Source organism: Eretmochelys imbricata, chromosome 12, assembly GCF_965152235.1.
Source record: "Eretmochelys imbricata isolate rEreImb1 chromosome 12, rEreImb1.hap1, whole genome shotgun sequence".
Taxonomy (NCBI): Eukaryota; Metazoa; Chordata; order Testudines; family Cheloniidae; genus Eretmochelys; species Eretmochelys imbricata.
In genome coordinates this window covers 10530906-10551707 of record NC_135583.1, presented here as the reverse complement: position 1 = coordinate 10551707, position 20802 = coordinate 10530906, and the positions used below count along the sequence as shown (strand labels likewise).

At 40.2% G+C, this 20802-nt stretch overlaps 1 protein-coding gene across 1 annotated transcript in view; it reads left to right on the top strand.

Moving 5' to 3' along the window:
• The window catches only part of SMPD3 (sphingomyelin phosphodiesterase 3), a 65811-nt gene that overhangs the window by 12697 nt on the left and 32312 nt on the right, over positions 1-20802 (top strand). The window contains exon 2 of the mRNA XM_077831442.1: positions 13258-13333. Within this exon, the coding sequence (XP_077687568.1) occupies positions 13258-13333 (76 nt within the window). The remainder of the gene's footprint in view (positions 1-13257; positions 13334-20802) is intronic.

The window sequence follows — 20802 nt, the reverse complement described above, 5'->3', positions numbered from 1 at the left end:
ATTCCTAAAGTAAGGAACAGATTTACTTGTAAATTCTCAGAAATTCATGCTGTACTCGGACTCTTCAGAGTAAGTGCTGTAGTTTTAGTGAGGATACACTATATTTTTCATACATTCAAAAGAAGAGTTTTAATCTCTACTTCAGATGCACAGCACAACACATCCTTAATTCTGGATTTACTACTAATATCTCCATCATAGATTATAGGATAGTCAATGACTCTGAATGCAGCTGATTCTATTCCAAGTCTGCTCTGAAATGCACTTTTTAGCATTTGTCACTCCCTGGACGTTTCTTTTAGCTGATCAAAGAGGAGTTCCTTGAATCACCCTCTAGGGAGAGATTTTCTTTTTACGTTAGTGATTTAAATAGCTTTTACTTTGATAAAGTTTCTTTACTCTCCTTCACCAGCTCTTCCTGTTTCTTTCCAGACAGACTCCCTGTTTCAATACCACATTCAACAAATACCTATGTTTTGTAGAACAGTAAGTGGTAATGTGATTACAGATACCATAAGTTACCATCATTTAGTTTTATTTGTATGATTGATTTGGAAACTTTCTTCCTGAAGTGTGGAACATTCATTAGGTGCTTGTACTTGTAATGGGTTATGGAAATTGTACAATCTTATTACCCTATGTTCCAAGCTCACAAGGTGTAGTTTGGATATTTATTCCAATGCATTTGAACCATTTGAAGTCTCTCTTTCCCACCTCCCAAGCCATCTAACTTCTTCCTTTCCACCTGACCTTATCTTCCATTTCCCAACAACTCCCGTAACCCCAGTCCCTAGATCCCTTTTCTCAAGCAAAGAGCTTCCTCTCACCAACACCCAACAAGTTTCTTGACAACCAGCTCCCCCTTTTTGACGCCCAACATGCCCCTCCTTCAGTGACATCATATTTTATTATCATCTTTATTATGATAGTGCCAAAGGGCCAACCAAAAATGCATCTCCACTGTGCTAGGTGCTGTACAAACACATCATAGTAGATGGTCTCCACCCCAAATAGCTTACTATCTAAATAAACAAGGCAGACAAAAGATGGCAAAAGTTGTAGAAACCACAAGCAGAAGAGCAGTGTGATGGCAGCAATTGTACTGTTTTTGTTGCACTGCGGTGGGTTTTCTTAGGATGGAATCAGCTGAATGGAAGAAGGACTGAAGAGGACAGGGCTGGGGAGAAGAGAGTAAGGAGGGGCAGGTGTGGAGTGAAGTTAAGATCAGTGGTTTCTGGAACTCACAACATTCAGGAAAGCAGCCAACCCAGAGTAGGTGTTTAGATTTGCTGGTGCTCCAAGATGGATTTCAGCATTGGTAGGAAATCCATCTTGGATTTGGGACTGGGAAGGGATGTGAATGTATGTATAAAGGTAGCTAGCTTACTTATTTTGTGAACTGAATAAAAGATTATTTGGGGATCTGGGCTGAGGGTTGGGATGGTTCTTGAGTTTTTTTATAAATTTGTTACCCGCATACCTGCAGTTATCCTAATATGTATAAAAGGGGCATATACTGCCATGCATGGTTTTGTTTAGCAACTTTTAAAAGCAGTTCCATTTAAGTCAGGTAGGTGACCTAAATATTTTCTACACACTCAACTTCTGTCATCATATAGTTTTCATGCAAAAAATATTTAGCGTCTGCTAGGCCTGGATGTATCAGACACTGGTATATTTTGGGGGTTTTGTTTGTTTTTAATACCAGGTATCTCCACTCTGTTACAATTAATATCTTTAAGAAGGATATTTTTCCCTCTTTAGTGACAGGAAAGTCTGAATTACCGGCCCCATCCTTTCTCTTTTTGCACTTGGGAGAAGTTAAAATGCTACAAGGATAGAGCATGGGTGGAGAGATTATGGAACATAGGTGTATCCTTTCCACAGCTAGTAATTGCCAGTTAATGGTATTGATCATATCCAAATAGTTTCACTTTCCCCCTTTACTCCACTTTAAAACTCCTGCAAATCTTGCTAGTCCTATTCTCCCTTGCAGTTGTTTCAGCATCATATTTTCCCCCCAACTTCAATGTGAAGTCAACTGCTGTGACATGAACTCAGAGCAGTAGTTGGTAGGATGGGTACCAAAGAGAGTTTTGAGCTAATCTCACTAACATTTTAACTTACATGTAATTTATTTAAATTTAATGTGCTTAAATAATATAGTAATAATACATTAATTATGTTATGTTAATAATTTATCTCCTTTAGAAACTACAACAGATCCCTGAAGGCAAGAGAGACAGAAAGCTGCCAAAATAGTAAAATAACGATTTTTGGAGATCTTGTAGAACCTATCTAAACTAACCAAGAGAGACTACAGGCAGATAGTGTAGGAATAAAATATATCTTCTTTGGAAGCTACACAGAGTCATTAGGCTTGGCCACCTAACCCATAGGATAGCAATGCAATGGAATCACCAGTAGAACTGGTGGACGTTTTTCCATTGCAGCTGTTTTTCAATAGAAAATTTAGTTTTGACTAAAAGAAATTTTTATGAAAAAAAGACTGCTTTCTGCAGAAAATTTAGACTTCTAATCAAAGAGCAGAACAACCAAAAAATTTTAAATGAAAATTTCCAGACAAAACTCAACAACTTAATTTGGACATGTTGAAATACTTTTTTAGACATTTCTGGTCAAAATGATGTGGTTCACCATTTGTAAATCAAAATATTTTGACTTGTTTCAACCTTAAATCAATTCCAGTATAGGAGAATTCTTTCCTGCAATATATTTTAAGTGCTTTTTCTAATCTAGTTTAGATATTCCAAGCAATAGGATTTCCACCACTTTTCTTGGAGATTATTCCAGTCTAATTGATCTATGAGGAAGATTTTTCCTGATATGCAATCTAAATGTTCTCTTCTGGTAGTTTCATCCCCTTATGCTTAATTATACCTCTCAATAATCCCTCTGTATTATTGGTTTTTACAGGAATTGTAGATGGCCATCGTGTCACCCCTTAAATATAGCTTGGTGATGGAATGTGTATATAGCCCTTCACTCATGCCTCATAAGTGAATCCCTCCAACCCAGCAATCATTTTGTTGTTCTTATCCTTGCCAATATGTTTGTACCATTCTGGTTCTTAGGTGCCCAAAGCAAATTCAGTATTGTATTCGATTTATGGTCTTGCCTCTTGACTGCGAGTTGAAAAGATAGGTTGTAACTTCAGCATCCTGCAAGATTTCTGAACCCAATCCTGAAAGTGAAGTCTTCAATTAAGTATATAAATAGCTTTGCCTAGTCACAAGAGCTGAGATAGCATCAGGAGAAGCAATTACTTGAAAAAGAGAAAAGGAGAAACTGAAGGGAGAAGATAGAACACATCTCTTAACGATAGGAATTAGGGTTTGTCTACTGGGAAGAAATTGCTCAGATATGCTGGTCAATTTCCCTGGCTTAGACATGTCCCTTAGAAAATGTTTTGCCATGGGAAATCGTTGAGGCACTTTTGATAGAAGTATTCATTAGGTGATTTGTTGAAAAAAATTGAGAGATTACTATAATGGAATATTCTTACTCCAATCACAGGGATAAACTAGATACTCCAGTTTTTTCCCTTTACTACGTGTGTTGTCTCTCAATATGTATCTATCTCTATTAGCTTTTATATAGAGATAGATATATAGCTTTTATATATAGATATACAGACTCTCTCTCCCTCTCTCAGTAGCTCTGTCTATAACATATAGTTCAAACTCACATTCTGTGTTCTTCTTGAGATTTCTCAGCATTCCCTTGCATTTGAGCCACGTTGACGGAATCTTATTAGGAGGATTTTCCTGTAGTGGTAGCCTACTGTGCTTTATATATTATAAAGTCCTATTTATGTGTCATGCTCCTGTTCTTAATCTGGGATGCTTTATTTCCATGGAAAATAATAACACCATTGAGTCTACTTATATATCAGAATGGAAAGCCCCTGTTTGAGTAGTTTGTTTGAGCAGCAGTGCTCCTAAACACAATTTTTGTTGTTAAGGAGAGAGAATTATTGCTGTAATCTCATACCACTATGCTTGTCAGCTTGAGCTAGTCTTACCTCACAGTATTAAGGTAACTGTCTGGAGTTTTGCCATGATGTTAGGCAAATTTATCATGGAGTTCTATCATTTGGAGGTAAATCTTCAAATTAACTCGTCACTATGACAGCTTGTGTTTTGTTACTCATTATAAAGACAAATTTAGAATCTGAATGGCAGCCAAACCCTATAAAATGAACGATTTTTCTCAGCCTAACAGAGGGTGCTGGATGTATACTGCATCGCACAATTCTGTCTTTTGGAGAGATTTGTGGCATTACATTGTTTTCTCCCCTTTTCCAGCTTGGGGCTTGTAGCGAGGTGGTCACCCCGCTCTGGCCTTGAAGGGGTTAAAACAGCCCTGGGAAAGGGCTGCCCCGGTGAACCAATAGGGTAGGCTGATTGGGGAAGCAGCCACAGTTTGGGCCACACCCCAATCAGGCCACAACTGGCCCTGTATAAGGGCTCAGGGAGGAGCTGGGGGACACTCTCTCTCTAGCTCTTGAGAGAGATGGACCTGGCTGCCTGGGAGAAAAGGGTACCTAGAGTGGAGCAGGGCTGGGGAAAGGCCAGAGGAGCTGGGGAGCTCCAGCCTGGCAAGTCCCCAGGCTGAGGCTTTGTTAAAAGCCTATGCACATACTGGGGCTGGGAGGTGCAGCCCAGAGATAGGCAGAGGCACCAGGTCCAAACCTCCTCGCCAATGATGAGTTTACAGATTGCAGTCTGCCCCGGTGAGCGGGGGCTAGATGATGACTGGCAGTAGCCACTGAGATGAGGTGGGGATAGAGGGTTGGGGGTTCCCTTGGGAGGGGAGACCCAGACTGTGGGGTACTGCAGTGGGCAGAACTCTGAGGTAAAGGGGACCAGAGTCTGGGAGGGACACGGGGCCAGCAGCAGGCGAGACACCTGCCTGCAGATGGCGCTCCATATGCTGGAAAGCTAATTCCCAGGATGACCAGCAGGAGGCACCACACCTGTGAGTCGTCACTTCGCTACAGTGCTTTTCGGAAATCAGTTTTTAATTGCATGTGGGTATTGTGAAAGAACAAGAATTTGTATATTAATTTAATAGTAGCATGGAGATAAGTGATGCCAACAGTCCCTGCTCAGGAGCTACAGTGCTTATTGGTGAGCAAAGAGTTTACCATTCCCCCCCAACCTATGCTAGCACATTTCAATATGGGTTTAAAATGTGTGTACCTGTTTCCAACCTTTCTTATGTCGGCACCTAAAAGATACAAAGATGTGATAGAATTTGACTGTTATTTTGCAAGTAATATCTTGGGGACTTCTATGTATCCCCCTGGGAGGCAGGATATCAATGTTCTCCAGCTCAGTATGACAGTCATGCCAGGATATGGTAACTCCAAGTGACGCTCGATCAAAGAGCAGCTCAGAAAAATCTCACTATGACCAGTCATGTGATGAAATGAAAGTGGCTCCCTTAGCTCTGGCACTCAAATAACTGTTGCTGTTAGCAAGCATTGTGGATTTTTTGTTGCTGATAATGAGTATCTGTTTTGTCACAAGCTTTATTGGCTTGATTTCATTTATGGGAAGAAAAGAGGTAAGTCACTAGGGAATGAGTGTCTTATTCTATTAGGCCCAGAGTCAGTGCTAGGGTATTTTGGGGGAGTAGTGTAAGAAAAGAAGGAATCCCCTTTGTAGAGCTTTTTATTGATTTCAGTCTCCTGTGAATCAAAATGAAAGAGTACCAGAGCTGTTCACTGATTTTATAGTTCACAAGTGGAGGTCCAATGTAAACAAGGAGCAACAGAGACTTATGCTTGTTTCCTAATAGAATTGCCTCCTAAACCCTTTTTGAAATAAAAAGGTCTTTTCAGAGCCTTACTAGCTGAGTAACTAACAAGCTTCAGATTTCCAACAGTGTAACAGAGATCAGAATCTGTCCTTGGATCTTTCCATACCTGTCTTAATGTTTGATTAATGGGTGTGCATTTATATCTTGTTTTACCTTTGCAGATGTACTATGAACTGAAACATGTTTTGTATGTTGCAGTATAATACTGAGAGAGGTACTAATTTTTCATTTGTCAATGTATAATTATATATGCAGGTCACTTTATTCAATCACATACACATTCTCTCAATTTTAATTCAGCTTTAGATAACATCAGAGTTTAGCAGGATGCTATGTATGGCCATTATAAATTAGCTCCTCTTGCTGTGGTTTATCTAACCGAAAATGGTTTGGAATCTTTAAAGGCATATTATAATATTAGTTTCTTGGAAATTTTCCCTAGTAGATACAGTTTGAGAAGGAATCTATATCTCATACAGATACACTTCAGAAATGTCCACATGAGCAATATTGAGCCTGATACTGCAATGGGATTTTGAATTTGCAAGGGAATCTGTTTTAGGCACTTCTTCACAATCCCATGCCATTATAACAGGAAACTCAGTAGAAGGATGCAATGGCAGGTGACAATAAATTATGCATTTTAAGCTAGGTTTTGCCTTTAGGTACATTCCAGAGCAAGGGTTGGTGTGAAAATGGCACCACCACAGGAGTGTAGCCCTGAGAGGCATTGTGTACCTCAGGCACCCTTCTGCAATGCAGTTCCTGTGGTCCTCTGAGCTGGTGCTGAGGCAGAAGTAATCTGTTACAGGCCTGTAGAGCACAGCATGCTCCCTTCTCCTGTCTTGCCAGCTTCACGGTGGGGAGCATCAGAAATGGAACTCTGGTCTCATCCCCACACCTGGAATCACAATCTGGGCAAGTTCTAATGCAACTAGAGTTAAGGGTCTTCCTCTCCCAGATTGCCCTGTGTGGCTGTATTAGACCCAGCCATAGCATAGCCTGTGATATAGTTTTCCAAAACTGCCTAATTTGGGGTTCTTACTCTTGCATTGATCAGAGCAAGATTTTTCCTTTAAGTTCATATGTGGTATAAAATATTCTCTGTAACAAGGTAGAAAAGGAGACTGAAAGGCCATTCCTGAGATTATTAATACCAAACATTTGTTTTAGTGAGCGTACCCAGGATATTTCCTTGTGATAGTGGTCATATTTGACACTTACGACCCTTCAACCTGAAACATGCCAAAGCACTTTAAAAACTATTGCATAAATGCTGCATCCCTTACTATGTGAATAGTCCACTGACTCTGATTGTGGTGCTTTTGGATGTGGTCTGCAATCACACTGTGCAGACCTTACTATTTTGTTTTGTAATCTAGGCTCTTGGGGTCCCACATCCCCATCCTTATGCACAGTCAGTGTATCTCATTTTACTAGTAGTCCCATTGAATAGACTACAATATTTTCAAAGGAAAGGTGGGAAGATTGGGTCCTGGGTGCCAGTAAACAGGATTTATGTGAACTTCAGCCTGTGGACTATCTGACATTTTTGGAAAACACTGTCTAGGATAATGCCTCATGGGACAGTCTTCTAGATTATCTGTTATGGCACTGACCTTCTAGCACCAACAATGCAGTTCAGGTAAAGTGAATTCCTATTTGAGTGATTTTGAATTGGGTTGCCCTAGTATAATTGCTATTTTCTGTACAAAAGTGGATTAGAGAGCACCTTCTGTGTTTGGCAGCAAGAACCAGAAACATACACTTATTTCTTGTCCCAGACTTGAGCAATCTGCTGGTCAAATACTGACCATATGACTGAGTTCTGTGAAGGTGGAAACTCCTTCCAAAGCTAAACTAACACACCAAGATCTGTGTTGCAGGGACAGTGAATGCTCTAGGTTGTTTTCCCACTGTCCTGCCTGCAGAGCTGTCCAGATAGCGTTCTCACAATATAATATAGCCATTAAAATGGAGCACTCTCAGGGGAGTCGCAGTATTCAGCAAAACAATGCACTGCTTACGTACGGAATTATAGGGTTAGTAATATTGTGGAGGTCCAGTAGCTATCATGGCTGTCCATACTTCAGTGCTTTTTCATTTACAGAACAAATAGATATGTAATCAAATTTTACTTATTATTTAGTTTATTTTTGTGTTTTTGTTTTTTGTTTTTTTTCTGTACTGGGCTAGAGGTTGCAAGGATTTTGTTTTCACGTTGTAACCACGGATCTTTTCTTCCATCATGACTGCTTACAGGGACCCTGCCCAGTAGTTTAGGGTAATGGTGCCACTCAGTGAAACAGAAAAATCAGCTCCCTGTTACAAAATGGCAGAATTTTAGGTTTCGGGAACGGGCTATTCAGCAAGCACTCGAACATTGATACTTTCCATGGAAATATTGGCCATGTTAACTTTTTGGCTGTTACTTGTTACTATTTTTTTGGAAACTTCAAAAACATTTAGAGAGGTCCCTTCCATTTCTGTTCATACACATATTATTCACACACATACATATTATATTCATACATATACTTCGTGTTTCTGTGTGAGATATGTGTATAAAATAAATTTGATATATAATGTAAATACAATTACATGTACATACATACATCGTAGCTGTGCTTCTCAGATCAATTACAAAGGTAATGTGGCATAAGTGATTCCATTCTAACGGGCCTTTTCAGCTGGCTATAAAACTTATGCAGACTGACCTTTCAGACTGAAACTTTCCACATTTGGTCACAGCCTGAAAGTGAAAATGGTTCAGACAGTTTTAGACACCAAGGTGTAAAGTGTACACTCTTGCCACAATAAAGAACAGTTTTGCAACTGCTGTTTTTCCCTTTGCAGAGTGGAGTGGGAGGCTTGTTTCTCCTCAGATGTGGGAGAAATGTGTAATTTGCCAGAAACTCTAGAGGTGTAGATGTCCTTTTTGGTAGTCGAGTGAAAAATCTCATTTCACTTGGCTGCAGGTAGATGGCTTGAAAAATATATATTGCGCCCTGGTTTGTGTTATAGGATAGAGGCTTGTTGTTTTTAAAGTAAAACAATCCCACAATGTTGTACTGGGGCTGCACCTACTGCATAAGAGACTCATTTAATGTGCATGTGGAAAATGGTGTGTATGTAATGAGGCAGCCTGCAGAAACAACCGCAGCAAGACTCCTGCAAGAGTCAGTGGCATCCAGCCAGGATTCCCTGATATCCCTGTGGGTCTGCAAGGATCTATTGGCTTTGGAGTAAAGCTGAGTTAATTCCAAATCTCCCCTATCCTTGTTCCCCTTCCACTTCCGTGAAGAACACAAAGTAAAGTCTGAACACTGAATTTCTCTACCGCTGTGCAAGTGTAATCCATCAAGGGCAATGAGAGTAGTTTCTATAGGAATTTATATATTATTATATTAAAATGCCTTTAATAGACACTTTCCATAGAGCCACCTATAGGCTCAGCATAGCATCTCTATAGAAAAGCACCACTTAGCTGGAAATGATCTTTACCATTCATACAGAGTTAATAACTCTAATGAGCTTCAAAAGTCCAGTTGGAAAACTGGTTAAAAGATGAGTGAGAAAGCTAGGGCCAGAGCAATGTAAGATTTTTATTATGTGCTTTCTTTTTCCAGATGGAAAAATAATGAACATTGACAGGAAATTATCAAGCATAAATGACCTGTAAATTCACTGCCTGCAAAGCCTGTAAAATTAATGGCATATTTCTCGGACAGTTGGAGAACCTGAAAATCCAAACAAATGGACAAAACTCTACCCATCTTAAAACTAGGTTACCTGAAACCTATTTTTATTTAAGGTTGTCAGATGACATTTACGGCGGCTTCATCAAGTCCAGTGATACAGGAGTCATCAGCAAAGCTATGGAGTTTTTTTTTTTTTTTTTGAGGCTCAGATAAAACTTTCCCTTCCAGGCATTTTCTTTGATAGACATACTGTATTACTGTACTGTTTTAAATCCTGAGTAGGAAAATCAAGCACCTGCTGCAGCTTCTCTGTTCCATCCATCTAGAGCCAAATCCTGATCTCATTTAAGTCAGTGGGAGTTTTGGCATTGATTTCAATGGGGCCAGAACATATTCTGTACACATGCTCCACCCTTATTCAGTTTAAAAAAAAAATCCATCTGAAGTCTGTGTCTATCAAGTGATTTTCATGATGTTTTCTTGTGTTATTGTGCTCTGTCGTAAGTTCTATGCAAGCGGACCTTCCTCAGAATTTTGCTCTTTGGAAATCTGGTAGAGGGTTGGTTTGATGTGCGTGCAGTATCTGTGCCCTCAGTCTATAAAGCATAGCTGGTAGGTTTCATTTTAATCTTGTCATTGGTGACTGTTTCCCCATTAAGAGCTAAGTTATGTCTGCTGACCACATGCCGTCACTGGGGTTTTACAGAGATGCACCACCCTATGGGGAGAAGTTCTCAGACTCCTAGGAGGAGTGTCCACATTACTGTACTCTTTTAAGGAGCTTAGCATACTTCCCCATCTTTGGGTACAGCTGGCCAGTACTTTGGGGGAACAAGCCATGACTCCATCTACACTCATTGAGGGTCCAGGGCTCCCACAAGAACTAGCCAATGACCAGACCTTGTGCTTCAATGAAGGCAGCAACTGCAAATCTGCCTGACCCTTACACAGATCATATAAAGCATGGGGAAGTTCCTTACTTCATAGATTCTAAGGCCAGAAGGGATTATTATGATCATCTAGTCTGGTCTCCTGTACAACATAGGCGATAGAATTCCCCCAAAATAATACCTAGAGCAGGTCTTTTAGAAAAACATCCAATCTTGATTTTAAAATGGTCAGTGATGGAGAATCCACCATGACCCCTGATGGATTGTTTCCATGGTTAATTACTTTCACAGTTAAAAATGTACACCTTTTTTCCAGTCTGAATTTGTCTAGCTTCAGGTTCCAGCCACTGTCTCTCATTATACCTTTTCCTGCTAGATGGAAGAGGCCATTATTAAATAGTTTTCCCCACGTAGGCACTTACAGACTGTAATCAAAACCCCTTAACCTTCTCCTTTTTACACTAAATAGACTGAGGTTTTTGAGGCTGTCACTGCAAGGCAGGTTTTCTAATCCTTTAATCATTCTCATGGCTCTTTTCTGAACCCTCTCCAATTTATCAATATCATTCTTGAATTGTGGGTACCAGATCAGGACACAGTATTCAAGCAGTGGTCACACCAGTGCCAAATACAGAGGTAAAATAACTTCTCTACTCCTACTAGAGAATCCCCTGTTTATGCATCCCAGGATTGCATTGTCTCTTCCAGTAACAGTCTCACTGGGTGCTCATGTTCAGCTGATTATCTACCTCTCAAATGTTTTTCAGAGTCACTGCTTCCCATGATACAGTCCCCCATCCTGTGAGTATGGCCTACATTTTTTGTTCCTAAATTTAGCCATGTTTAAAAACTCATATTATTTGCTTGCACGCAGTTTACCATGTGATCCAGATTACTCTGAATAAATGACCGGTCCTATTCATTTACCACTCCCCCAATTTTTGTGTCATCTGCAAACTTTATCTGTGATTTTATATTTTCTTCCAAATCACTGATAAAATTGTTAAATAATGTATGGCTAAGAACTGGTCGTTTGGGAATCCACTGGAAACGCATCCACTTGAGGCTGATTCCCAGTTTTTATCCCATTTGTGTGTGCCATGTTCATTTTACATCATTCTAGTTTTTAATCAAATTGTCTTGCGGTACCAATTCAGTACCTTGCAGATGTCTTAAGTATATTATATCAACACTATTACTTCTACAACCAAACTTGTAATCTCATGAAAAAAAGATATCAAATTAATTTGACAGGATTTATTTTCCATAAACTTATGTTGTTTTGCATTAATTATGTTATTCTCCTTTAGTTCTTTATTAATCGAGTCTTGTAACAGCCTCTCCATTATCTTGCTTGTGATCAAGGACAGGCTGGCAGGCCTATATTTAGCTGGCTCATTCCATTTTCCCTTTTTAAAAAATTAGCACAACATTAGCTTTCTTGCAGTCTTCTGGAACTTTTCCAGTGCATCAAGAATTATTGGAAATCAGCATTAATGGTCCAGCAAGCTCCTCATCCAACTCTTTTGAAACTCTTGGATGCAGGTTACCTAGACATCCTGATTTAAAAATGTCTATCTTTTGTATTTGATGTTTAACATCCTCCCAAGATGCCAGTGGAATGGAAAGTATGTTATCACCATCTGAGGAGACTATGTCATCTGTCTTTCCCCAAATACAGAACAGAAATATTTATTGAGCACTTCTGCCTGTTCTCCATTATTACTGATAATTCTAGCATTTCCATCTAGTAATTGACCAATAACATTGTCAGGATTCTTTATGTTCCTAATATATTTTTAAATCTTCTCTTTATTATCCTTCTTTATTCACCACTATTATTTGGTGGCTGAATAAGGCTGAGGCAGATCTAGCGTTAAATAAGATGAAAAGACTAAAGCACAACTTAGTTCTAGTGCCTGTGTGTCCTCCAACAGGTTTGTCTTACAAATCTACAGTCTGACGTGTGTGGGGGAGAGACGGAGTACATTACACTGTAGCAAAATGGGCTTCCGAAACCCCTCTACATTTACCGGGGAAGTAAACACTTGTAAGGAAGAATCCCCTAGCTGTGTTTTAGAGGGTGTGGAATGCCCTAGTTGGGGGGGAATCTAGAAGAGCGAGGAAAAAATTACGTTTTCCCTGCTCTGGTTGACAGGTACAGAGGCTGCTGTTATGAAAACCTGCAGGAGGAAAATGTAAATGTCTAATTGAAACACAAAGCAAAATTCTCCAACACCCTTACTCCCTCTCCCCCAACAACAAAAATAGAGAAAATAATGGGAAAACATAGTGAAATAGAGAAAACATAGTGTATAATTTTGTTTTTCAAAGCCTCCTTCCCTTTTTCTGAATTCCAGTTTTCTGTAAATGTCTAGATTTTTGTGTGTGTGGAGACTGCTAATTAGTCTCATGGTGCTTCTCAGTGGGGCTTTAATCCTGCACCCGCCAGAAGGGGCTGGGAGGATTGGGGCTGGGAAGTTGTTTGCAGGCAGATAACCAGTGAGATGTGAATGGGCAAGAGAGAGTAACAGGGAATGCTTTGCAGTTTGAAGTAGCAGTGGACGGAGAAGTTAGGCAGTGAACAGACAGGGAAAGTAGGACTTCTATTAAGGCAAAATCTCCTGTGGTTTTTGCTTCTCTTAGATCCATGTAAGTGCTTAAAGTGGTATTGGATGAGAGAGGGAAGGAGTATTTTCAGGGGTGTAACTCAAGAGCTTCTGTTGAACAACTGAAATCTTACATGCTGCACAAGATAGAGGGCCTTGACCATAGTAGTGACATGTTCATTAACAGCCTTCTTTCTTCCTTTCTCTTAGGTGCAAGTGGGAAATACACCTCAGGACCAAAGAATTGTGGGATACATTTCTTGCACTCATTTGCAAGCTCTGGCAGGTATTGTCTGGATTTCCTTTTCTGAGTGTTGTTCTCATTGTGTTTCCAGTTCTGTACCAGAAGTTTCTCTAATCAAGTGCAAGAGCAGTACATCTTTCCCCATTCTGCATTTGTAACAATGTCATGCAAGTAGCAAGGGAATGGAAAGAGAGAATAAGATATCTGTAAAAACCACACATCATAGATTCTTCAGCCACTTCTTGAAACACAAACAAAAGTTGCACACCAGTAAAGATTTTAGTGATGGTATGTTGGGACCTGAACCTGTGCAGCACTGAGTACCTGCTACATTCTGTTGGCTTAAAAATCAAGGGTGCTCAGCACCATGCAGGATCAGGCCGATAAGTATCAAAGTAACTCCCAGGCATTAGGTACAATGGAGAAATAAACCATTTCTTTTCTGAAGCATCCGTTGGTGATCCAAAACTGTCACTATTTTTATATATTACGCTGCAACTCACACTGCTGCACCAAGAAGAAGAATAAAATAAAATTGTCGATGACAGTACCATAATTGGTCAGGAATTTTCCATGAAAATGTTTGAGACAGAAAATACAATTTTCACAAAATTGCAACATTCTCATGGGAAAATGGAAATTATTTCAGTTTTCTGTTGGGAAAATCTAAAGAAAATATTTAGTTAGGGTCAGATTAATCCAAATCAAAACACATTTCTGATCAGGCAGACACATTAATGTTCCTGGCCTGTAGAGGACAATAGCAGCATGAAGACAGCAGACCCCTATGGGAAACTGGGGGCAATGAGACTCCTGAATTCAGCAGCTCAGGGAGGACACAGATTACTGTCAAACCAAGTCTACACAAAATATTTTGATTCCCCAATGAAATTTTTTCTGAATTCTCCAGTCCATGAAAAATTTTGAATTTCTCGTCCCAAAACTTGGGGATAAAAACAAAAACTTTGAAATACCAAGTTTCTGACCTGCTTCTATAAAGATATTTCCCAGAATCCAAAGGAACAGTGTTTTCTGAGACTCATTCTAACGCACCAAAAAATCATAATAAAAGTTTATAAATAGAATAACTTCCTGCACCCTGAAAAACCATGCTAAGTAAAGCCGATCCATCGTCACGCAGAGCAGTTCAAGTAGAAATCAAAAAGTTGGAAGAAGCCCAGATTCTCTGCCTGATTTTTGCTTGCCATCTCCAACATAAATTGTTAATAAGTTTATGCTCTGTTTAGAAAATATTACTGGTCCTATTTTAAAAACGTTTTCCATTTCTTCAGCTACTACCATATATAGTGCTTGCTATGTTATATGCATTGTTTCATGAAATACTTTCCAACATCATGTAAAACAGACTACATAAAATACAATAAAAAGCCCAGCAGTGGCTCGGAGACTACGAATTGTATATGTTTTTGAACTCTTTTAAAAAAAGAATGGGGAAGATGTTATTTATCAGTAGATTTCTCAGCTCTTCTTAGTGTATGTATATCATTGTGGATCCCACTGTAGGTACATATGCCCCTTATGTACATGAGACCAAAGTCTTGATTAGCAGTATGTGTTGGGGCTGTGCATGTGCCCTGCGTCTCGTTAAGCTCTTTCTGTACAGCGAGACAGAACCTGGTAGCGGTCTGATGAACTAACCTTTACCACCCACTGAGTCTTTCTGAAATTATTTGAAACGTTCAGAACTTTTCTGATCCATTGATAAAGAACCACCACAAACAAAATCAAGCCATTTGGTAGAGTCGGGTAAAATTCTCTTTTTTTTTTTCCTTCAAACAATGCAGATTTGGATAACCAAATTATTTAAAAAGAAAAGGAGTACTTGTGGCACCTTAGAGACTAACCAATTTATTTGAGCATAAGCTTTCGTGAGCTACAGCTCACTTCATCGGATGCATACTGTTCACAAAAGCTTATGCTCAAATAAATTGGTTAGTCTCTAAGGTGCCACAAGTACTCCTTTTCTTTTTGCAAATACAGACTAACACGGCTGTCACTCTGAAACCAAATTATTTAAAGAATTTGTGAATATTGGCTAATTGTTTCAGTTGAAAAACCATTTACAATTAAAAAAGAGAGTCAAAATGTTTGACATTTTCAAAATAAAATGTTCCAACTTCAATTCAAAATGACATTTAATTTCAAAATTACCTTTGTTTATTTTTTAATTAGAGGTAGAAAAGCTTGAAATTTAAATAAAACATTGTTTTGGATTGAAAGAATTTTTTTCCAAATGTTTTTGGACTTATCAGCTAACCAAAAAATGTCTACCATCTGGACTAAATGTTGTATGTAGACCGACTTGTATGCCCCCAGTCGGTACGGAGCACCTGAACATGGCAGATTCAACACCTGCGGACTTTAAGCCCTGCTCTTCTTGCAAAGGATTAATTCTCCTGTAAAATGGATACAGCAGATGCCTCTTCTGTTTAGGAGAGACCCATATACTGGAGAGGTGCTTGGTATGCTAGTCATTCTCATTGAGCATGCACAGTTGAAGTTTCATCTACTAAAGCAATCTCTGAAGATTTGGGAGGAGACGGCAAAACTCAGATACCAGATAAACAGACCCTCTTGAGTGCCCCAATGAACAAAGATGCCACACCTCAGACCAGCATAGAAAAGAAAATGCCCAGAAAAGACCCAGTGCTCATACTGATACCAGCACTGATGCAGAAACCAATGCCTCTGGTATGAAGAGAGGCCATCCTGAGCACAGGAGCAGAGACTCCAGGTGAACTCAATGTCTTTCTACAGGGACAGACCACATACTTTCTGGGAAGAAAATCACTAAGCCCCTCATGGCATAAAACCCAGTGGTAAAGAGCAGCCTACCAGCACAGCACAGAGTGAAAGCTCCCCAGCACAGACCATGGTACTGGCAACACATCCTTTGATGTCAACAGCTGAACCAAGGCCACCTGAGATGCTCCTGAAAAAACTGAAAGTGGCTTTGGTGCTGGACACCTTCCAATGTCAGTGTAGACTTTGATACAGAGAGCACCATATGCCTTAGTGTTGTCCATAGAGGAGATGTACTCCTTTTCACTACCAGAGCACACATTGCCACTTTCCTCAAAGTGGAGAACCCTCTCCTGTTAGATCCATGGAGATATCCTAGAAAAGGCAGCTGTCTCTTGTTACAGGGCTCAGCCATTGTCACATCAGGAATGGTACGGTATCAGATAAGCCATACATATCCATTCAACATACCTCTGTTTCCCTGTTGGGCTTACTGGGATCTACCCTCATATTCTTCTGCAAGCCAATCTCTGTTGCATTCGAGGAAGAAGAAAAGATTACACTCCCTGGTGGCATCCCTCGCCGGACCATTGACAACAGACAGCGAGGAGTACCACGAGGAACCAGACCCCAGTCCAGAGTATCATCATCGTCCTAATTCACCACCTAATGACCTTTCTTCATCTTCTGATGAAGCTGTGCCATCAGCACAGGTACTGGCACTGTACTTTGTCATTTCAAGAACTTGTCATGACAATTGCACAAACCCTAGAAATAGAGACAATGATGATGCAAGAAAAGTCTTATGAGGTATTTGAAATATTGACAACTTCTGGCCTGGCCAGAGTTGTCCTCTCTATCAATGAAGGGTTCCTCAATCCTGCTAAGGCTCTTGGGCAAATACCTGCCATGATACCACCCATAGTGAAAAGAGTGGGCGACAGGGTGGATCACTTGATGGTTACCTGTTATGTTCATTCCCTCTAGGGCACCTGACATTGGCCACTGTCGGAAGATAGGATACTGGGCTAGATGGACCTTTGGTCTGACCCAGTATGGCCATTCTTATGAGTGGAACAGAGGTGCCAAGTCCCTTTAAAAAGGGTTTGAGTGCATGACTGACTTTCAGAAGCGGCCTTATCCCATTGGGCACGGTCTGTCATAACATTGGATAGTTGGGTGCTAGAGATCATCACCAATAGCTACCCTCTTCAGTTCTACTCTTCCACCCTATTCACCCACCCACCTTTCTCATCCTTGTTCGGGAACTCTTCTTGCAAAAGTCTGTTACAGGCAGAAGTCGCCTGGTTGTTTCATCAAGGAGCCATAGAGGAAGTACCGCTAGAATTCAGGGGAGGAAGCTTCTACTCCTGGTAATTCCTTATCCTAAAGAAGAAACGACATCTTTGTCCTATTCTGGACCTGAGGAGACTGAACAAATACATGTGCAAGCTCAGCTTCAGTTACACAGTTATGCTTGGTTTTCTCACAGCTGACAGAGTCAAGGTTCCTCAAGGGCCTCCTGTGTACCTATCCAACTATGAGAGACCTGACTCCGATGTAGGATCTCAACATTGTCCTCAAGAAACTCAGGGAGCTTCTGTTCAAGCCACTTTTAGATTGTTCAAAATATCTCCTTACCCTCAGGATGGACTTTCTATTTGCTATCACCTTAGTATGGAAAGTCAGCAAACTCCAAGCCTTTACAGACAGACATTCTTTCATAGGGACAAGGTGGTATTGAGACCACACCATAAGTTCATCTCTAAAGTGGTCTTGGAGTTTCACCTAAAACAGTCCATCAACCTGCCAGTCATCTTCCTGAAAACTCACTCGATGCTGGAAGAGAAGAAGCTACATAAGTTGGACGTTTCAAGAGTCATGCTCTTACCTTACCAAGACCAAGTCCTTAGAATCCAGTTAATGTAATAAATGAAACAGTCATTGAATAAATGATTTTGATAAAGAACAGTTGCTTACCCTACAGTAAGAGTGGTTCTTTGAACATAAGAACAGCCATACTGGGTCTATCTAGCCCAGTATCCTGTCTTCCCACAGTGGCCAATGCCAGGTGCCCCAGAGGGAGTGAACAGAACAGATAATCATGAAGTAATCCGTCTCCTGTCGCCAATTTCCAGCTTCTGGCAAACAGCGGCTAGAGACACCATCCCTGTCCATCCTGGCTACTAGCCATTGATGGACCTAAATGTTGAGATGTTGTAGTTAGCCTATACAGCTACAGCGAGACCTATGTTGTCTCCCCATCTCTTGGTAGCCATGTCAGTCTCATCCAAAGGCCAGGCCTCTTGTGACAGAGAATCTAAGTGGATCATGCAGTGTAATTCCACCTGCTGCCAGACAGTTGCTCCCTCTAAACGTCAAGGCATACTCCCCGGGGGCACAGGCAGCGCCTTCCGCCTGCTTTAGACACATGATCTGCAACATGGAGCAACTCACTGACCTTTTTGCCCTTGACATGGCAGCTAGAGCTGATGCTGAGTTTGAGAGAGCCGTTCTGCAATTGTTATTTGACTGATGCAACTGAAACACCTCTTTCCCACCATCTAGTGAGATCCAAACTGACACATACTTGAAGAAAAAAAATAAGTTACTGTGGTTCTTCAAGGTGCTGTAGTCAGTGTGGATCCAGTGGCCTGCCCTCTGTCCCTGCTTTTCATAGTTCTTGGCTAGTGCAGACTTTGAATTATGAGGAAACAGAGAGTTGCAGCCGCTCCACCCTTTGTGCCTTCATACAAGAGCACAAGGAGGTAAAGGGTATATGAATGGCCCTAATGAACACTGCGGTTCAGAATAATTCAGTCTTGCGCCCACAAGGAGCACTGACCCCTACAGCTGGTTTCACGCTGCCTACAACATCTCAAAGAATCAGTTACTGAAGGGTAAGTCAGTGTTCCTTAGCAAAATAAGTTATTTGTTCAAAGGTGGTTTCATTTATTACACTAACTGGATTCTAAGGATTTGATTTGTAAAAGTTCATAATATATTTTGCAAATATCAGCAATTCAGGTTTGGAAAATAAGCTGTGAGAATTAGCTGCCCTATCTCTAAAACCAAAAATGTCCTGTTCAGGTTAGAATTTATAGTAGTTGCAATAATAAAATAAAGGACAATCCTGCAAACCCTTACTCAATACATAGGATCAGACCCCAAGGTAGCAGGAGCTGTGTGTGCCCACAATGAGCTGTGTGTGCGCACAATGAGCTGTGTTTTACTTAATGTGGCTATAATTGTGCTTGAAGTAGATGGGAAGAACAATCCCTTTTGGGCTGCACTAAGACTACTGCAGGTATGGCCTTATGCAAAACATAGATTTATTATAAATGGATGGAACCTTGAACCTATGCTCCAGGTCAGAGCATGTTCACGTTAACCTAGACAAGGACAAGTAGCACACATTTTGTTTGGTCAGTGTTTCAGCAACAGTGAGACAGTCTGGAACAGAAGTGGCAATCACTATAGTAAATTGAAGAGACTGAATAGCTTTAAAAAGAGACATGACTTTTCAGCACCATTTTAATAATGTAAGATTCTTCTTCAGTTTTCTATTTTTATCTCTGTATTCTGGTAACATCTTGCTCTGAGCATTCATTTTCTGGAGCCTAGGGCTTGCAGTTGTTCTGAGTCCTGATTTAGATTCTTAGCTTCCATTTAGCTCTGGTCCCTTTTCACCACCCAGTAACCCACTCTCTCAGCTAGGTTTTGACACCAGTGCTGTCTGTTTGTCCTCTAATCTTTTATGGAATCTAACAGAATGGGGAAAAACATGTTCACTTCTCAGAGTCCGAGCTTCTCCCTTTAAAAATAAGAAGTACCCTTCGTAGTTCTACTTTCGTATGTTTGCTTCATATTTTCAGGCTTATCTGTCAAGCTATATCAAAGACAACAGAATTACATTTAAGAGCCTACATGTCCTTCAGTTAGTCATATTATTTTATGTAATGAAATGGAAAACAAACTCCTAACAGTTTGGCACAGCTGTTTTCTGTTAAGTGTATTAATGACTTGATTCAAAACATTTCACCTTTTTAAAAAAGAGTAATGATAGAAAAAGAATAGGTGTGGCATCTATTAAAAAGACAAACATTTTAAAAGGTTACCATTTCATTCAAATAATAAGATACTGCTCAGGGTAATTTGGACCCCCTTCTAGGATATATAAACTTGCACACAACAGCTTTGATGTTTGGATAAGATGTAAAATGGAGGGATCTGAGCCCTTATGGCTATTAAAGATACCATAGCACTTACTGCAAGAGATGTCCTGGCCAAATTCTGTTGTAAGCAGTTATATATCTTTTTATACCTAAAATTCACCCTTTTCATTAAAATGGAACTGGATATAGATTTTTTTTTAATTTACTGTCCTGGACCTGTTTTGTAGTGTTTCTGTTATTAAATTGCTGCTTAGAATCATTCCAGAAGTAGCTGCATTTCAGTGGTAGATGGAGTGTTCCTTTAATGAGGCTTGAAGTTCTTACCTACCTACCTCACAGGGGGATTATGAAGCTTGATTGGTTCTTTCATGCCTGCAAAATGTTCTGCTATCCACTGGTAAAAGCTGCTTTAAAAGTGCCAGGTATTATTGTTTGGAAGGTGGGGTAATCATCTTCTGGCTTGGCTGAAGTCAGAGACCTTATTGCAAATGTAAGGATCATTTTTTTCAGTGAAGTACAACTAACACTTCAGTTGTTAATGGTCCCGGAGGAGTTTGCATATCCACTATGCAA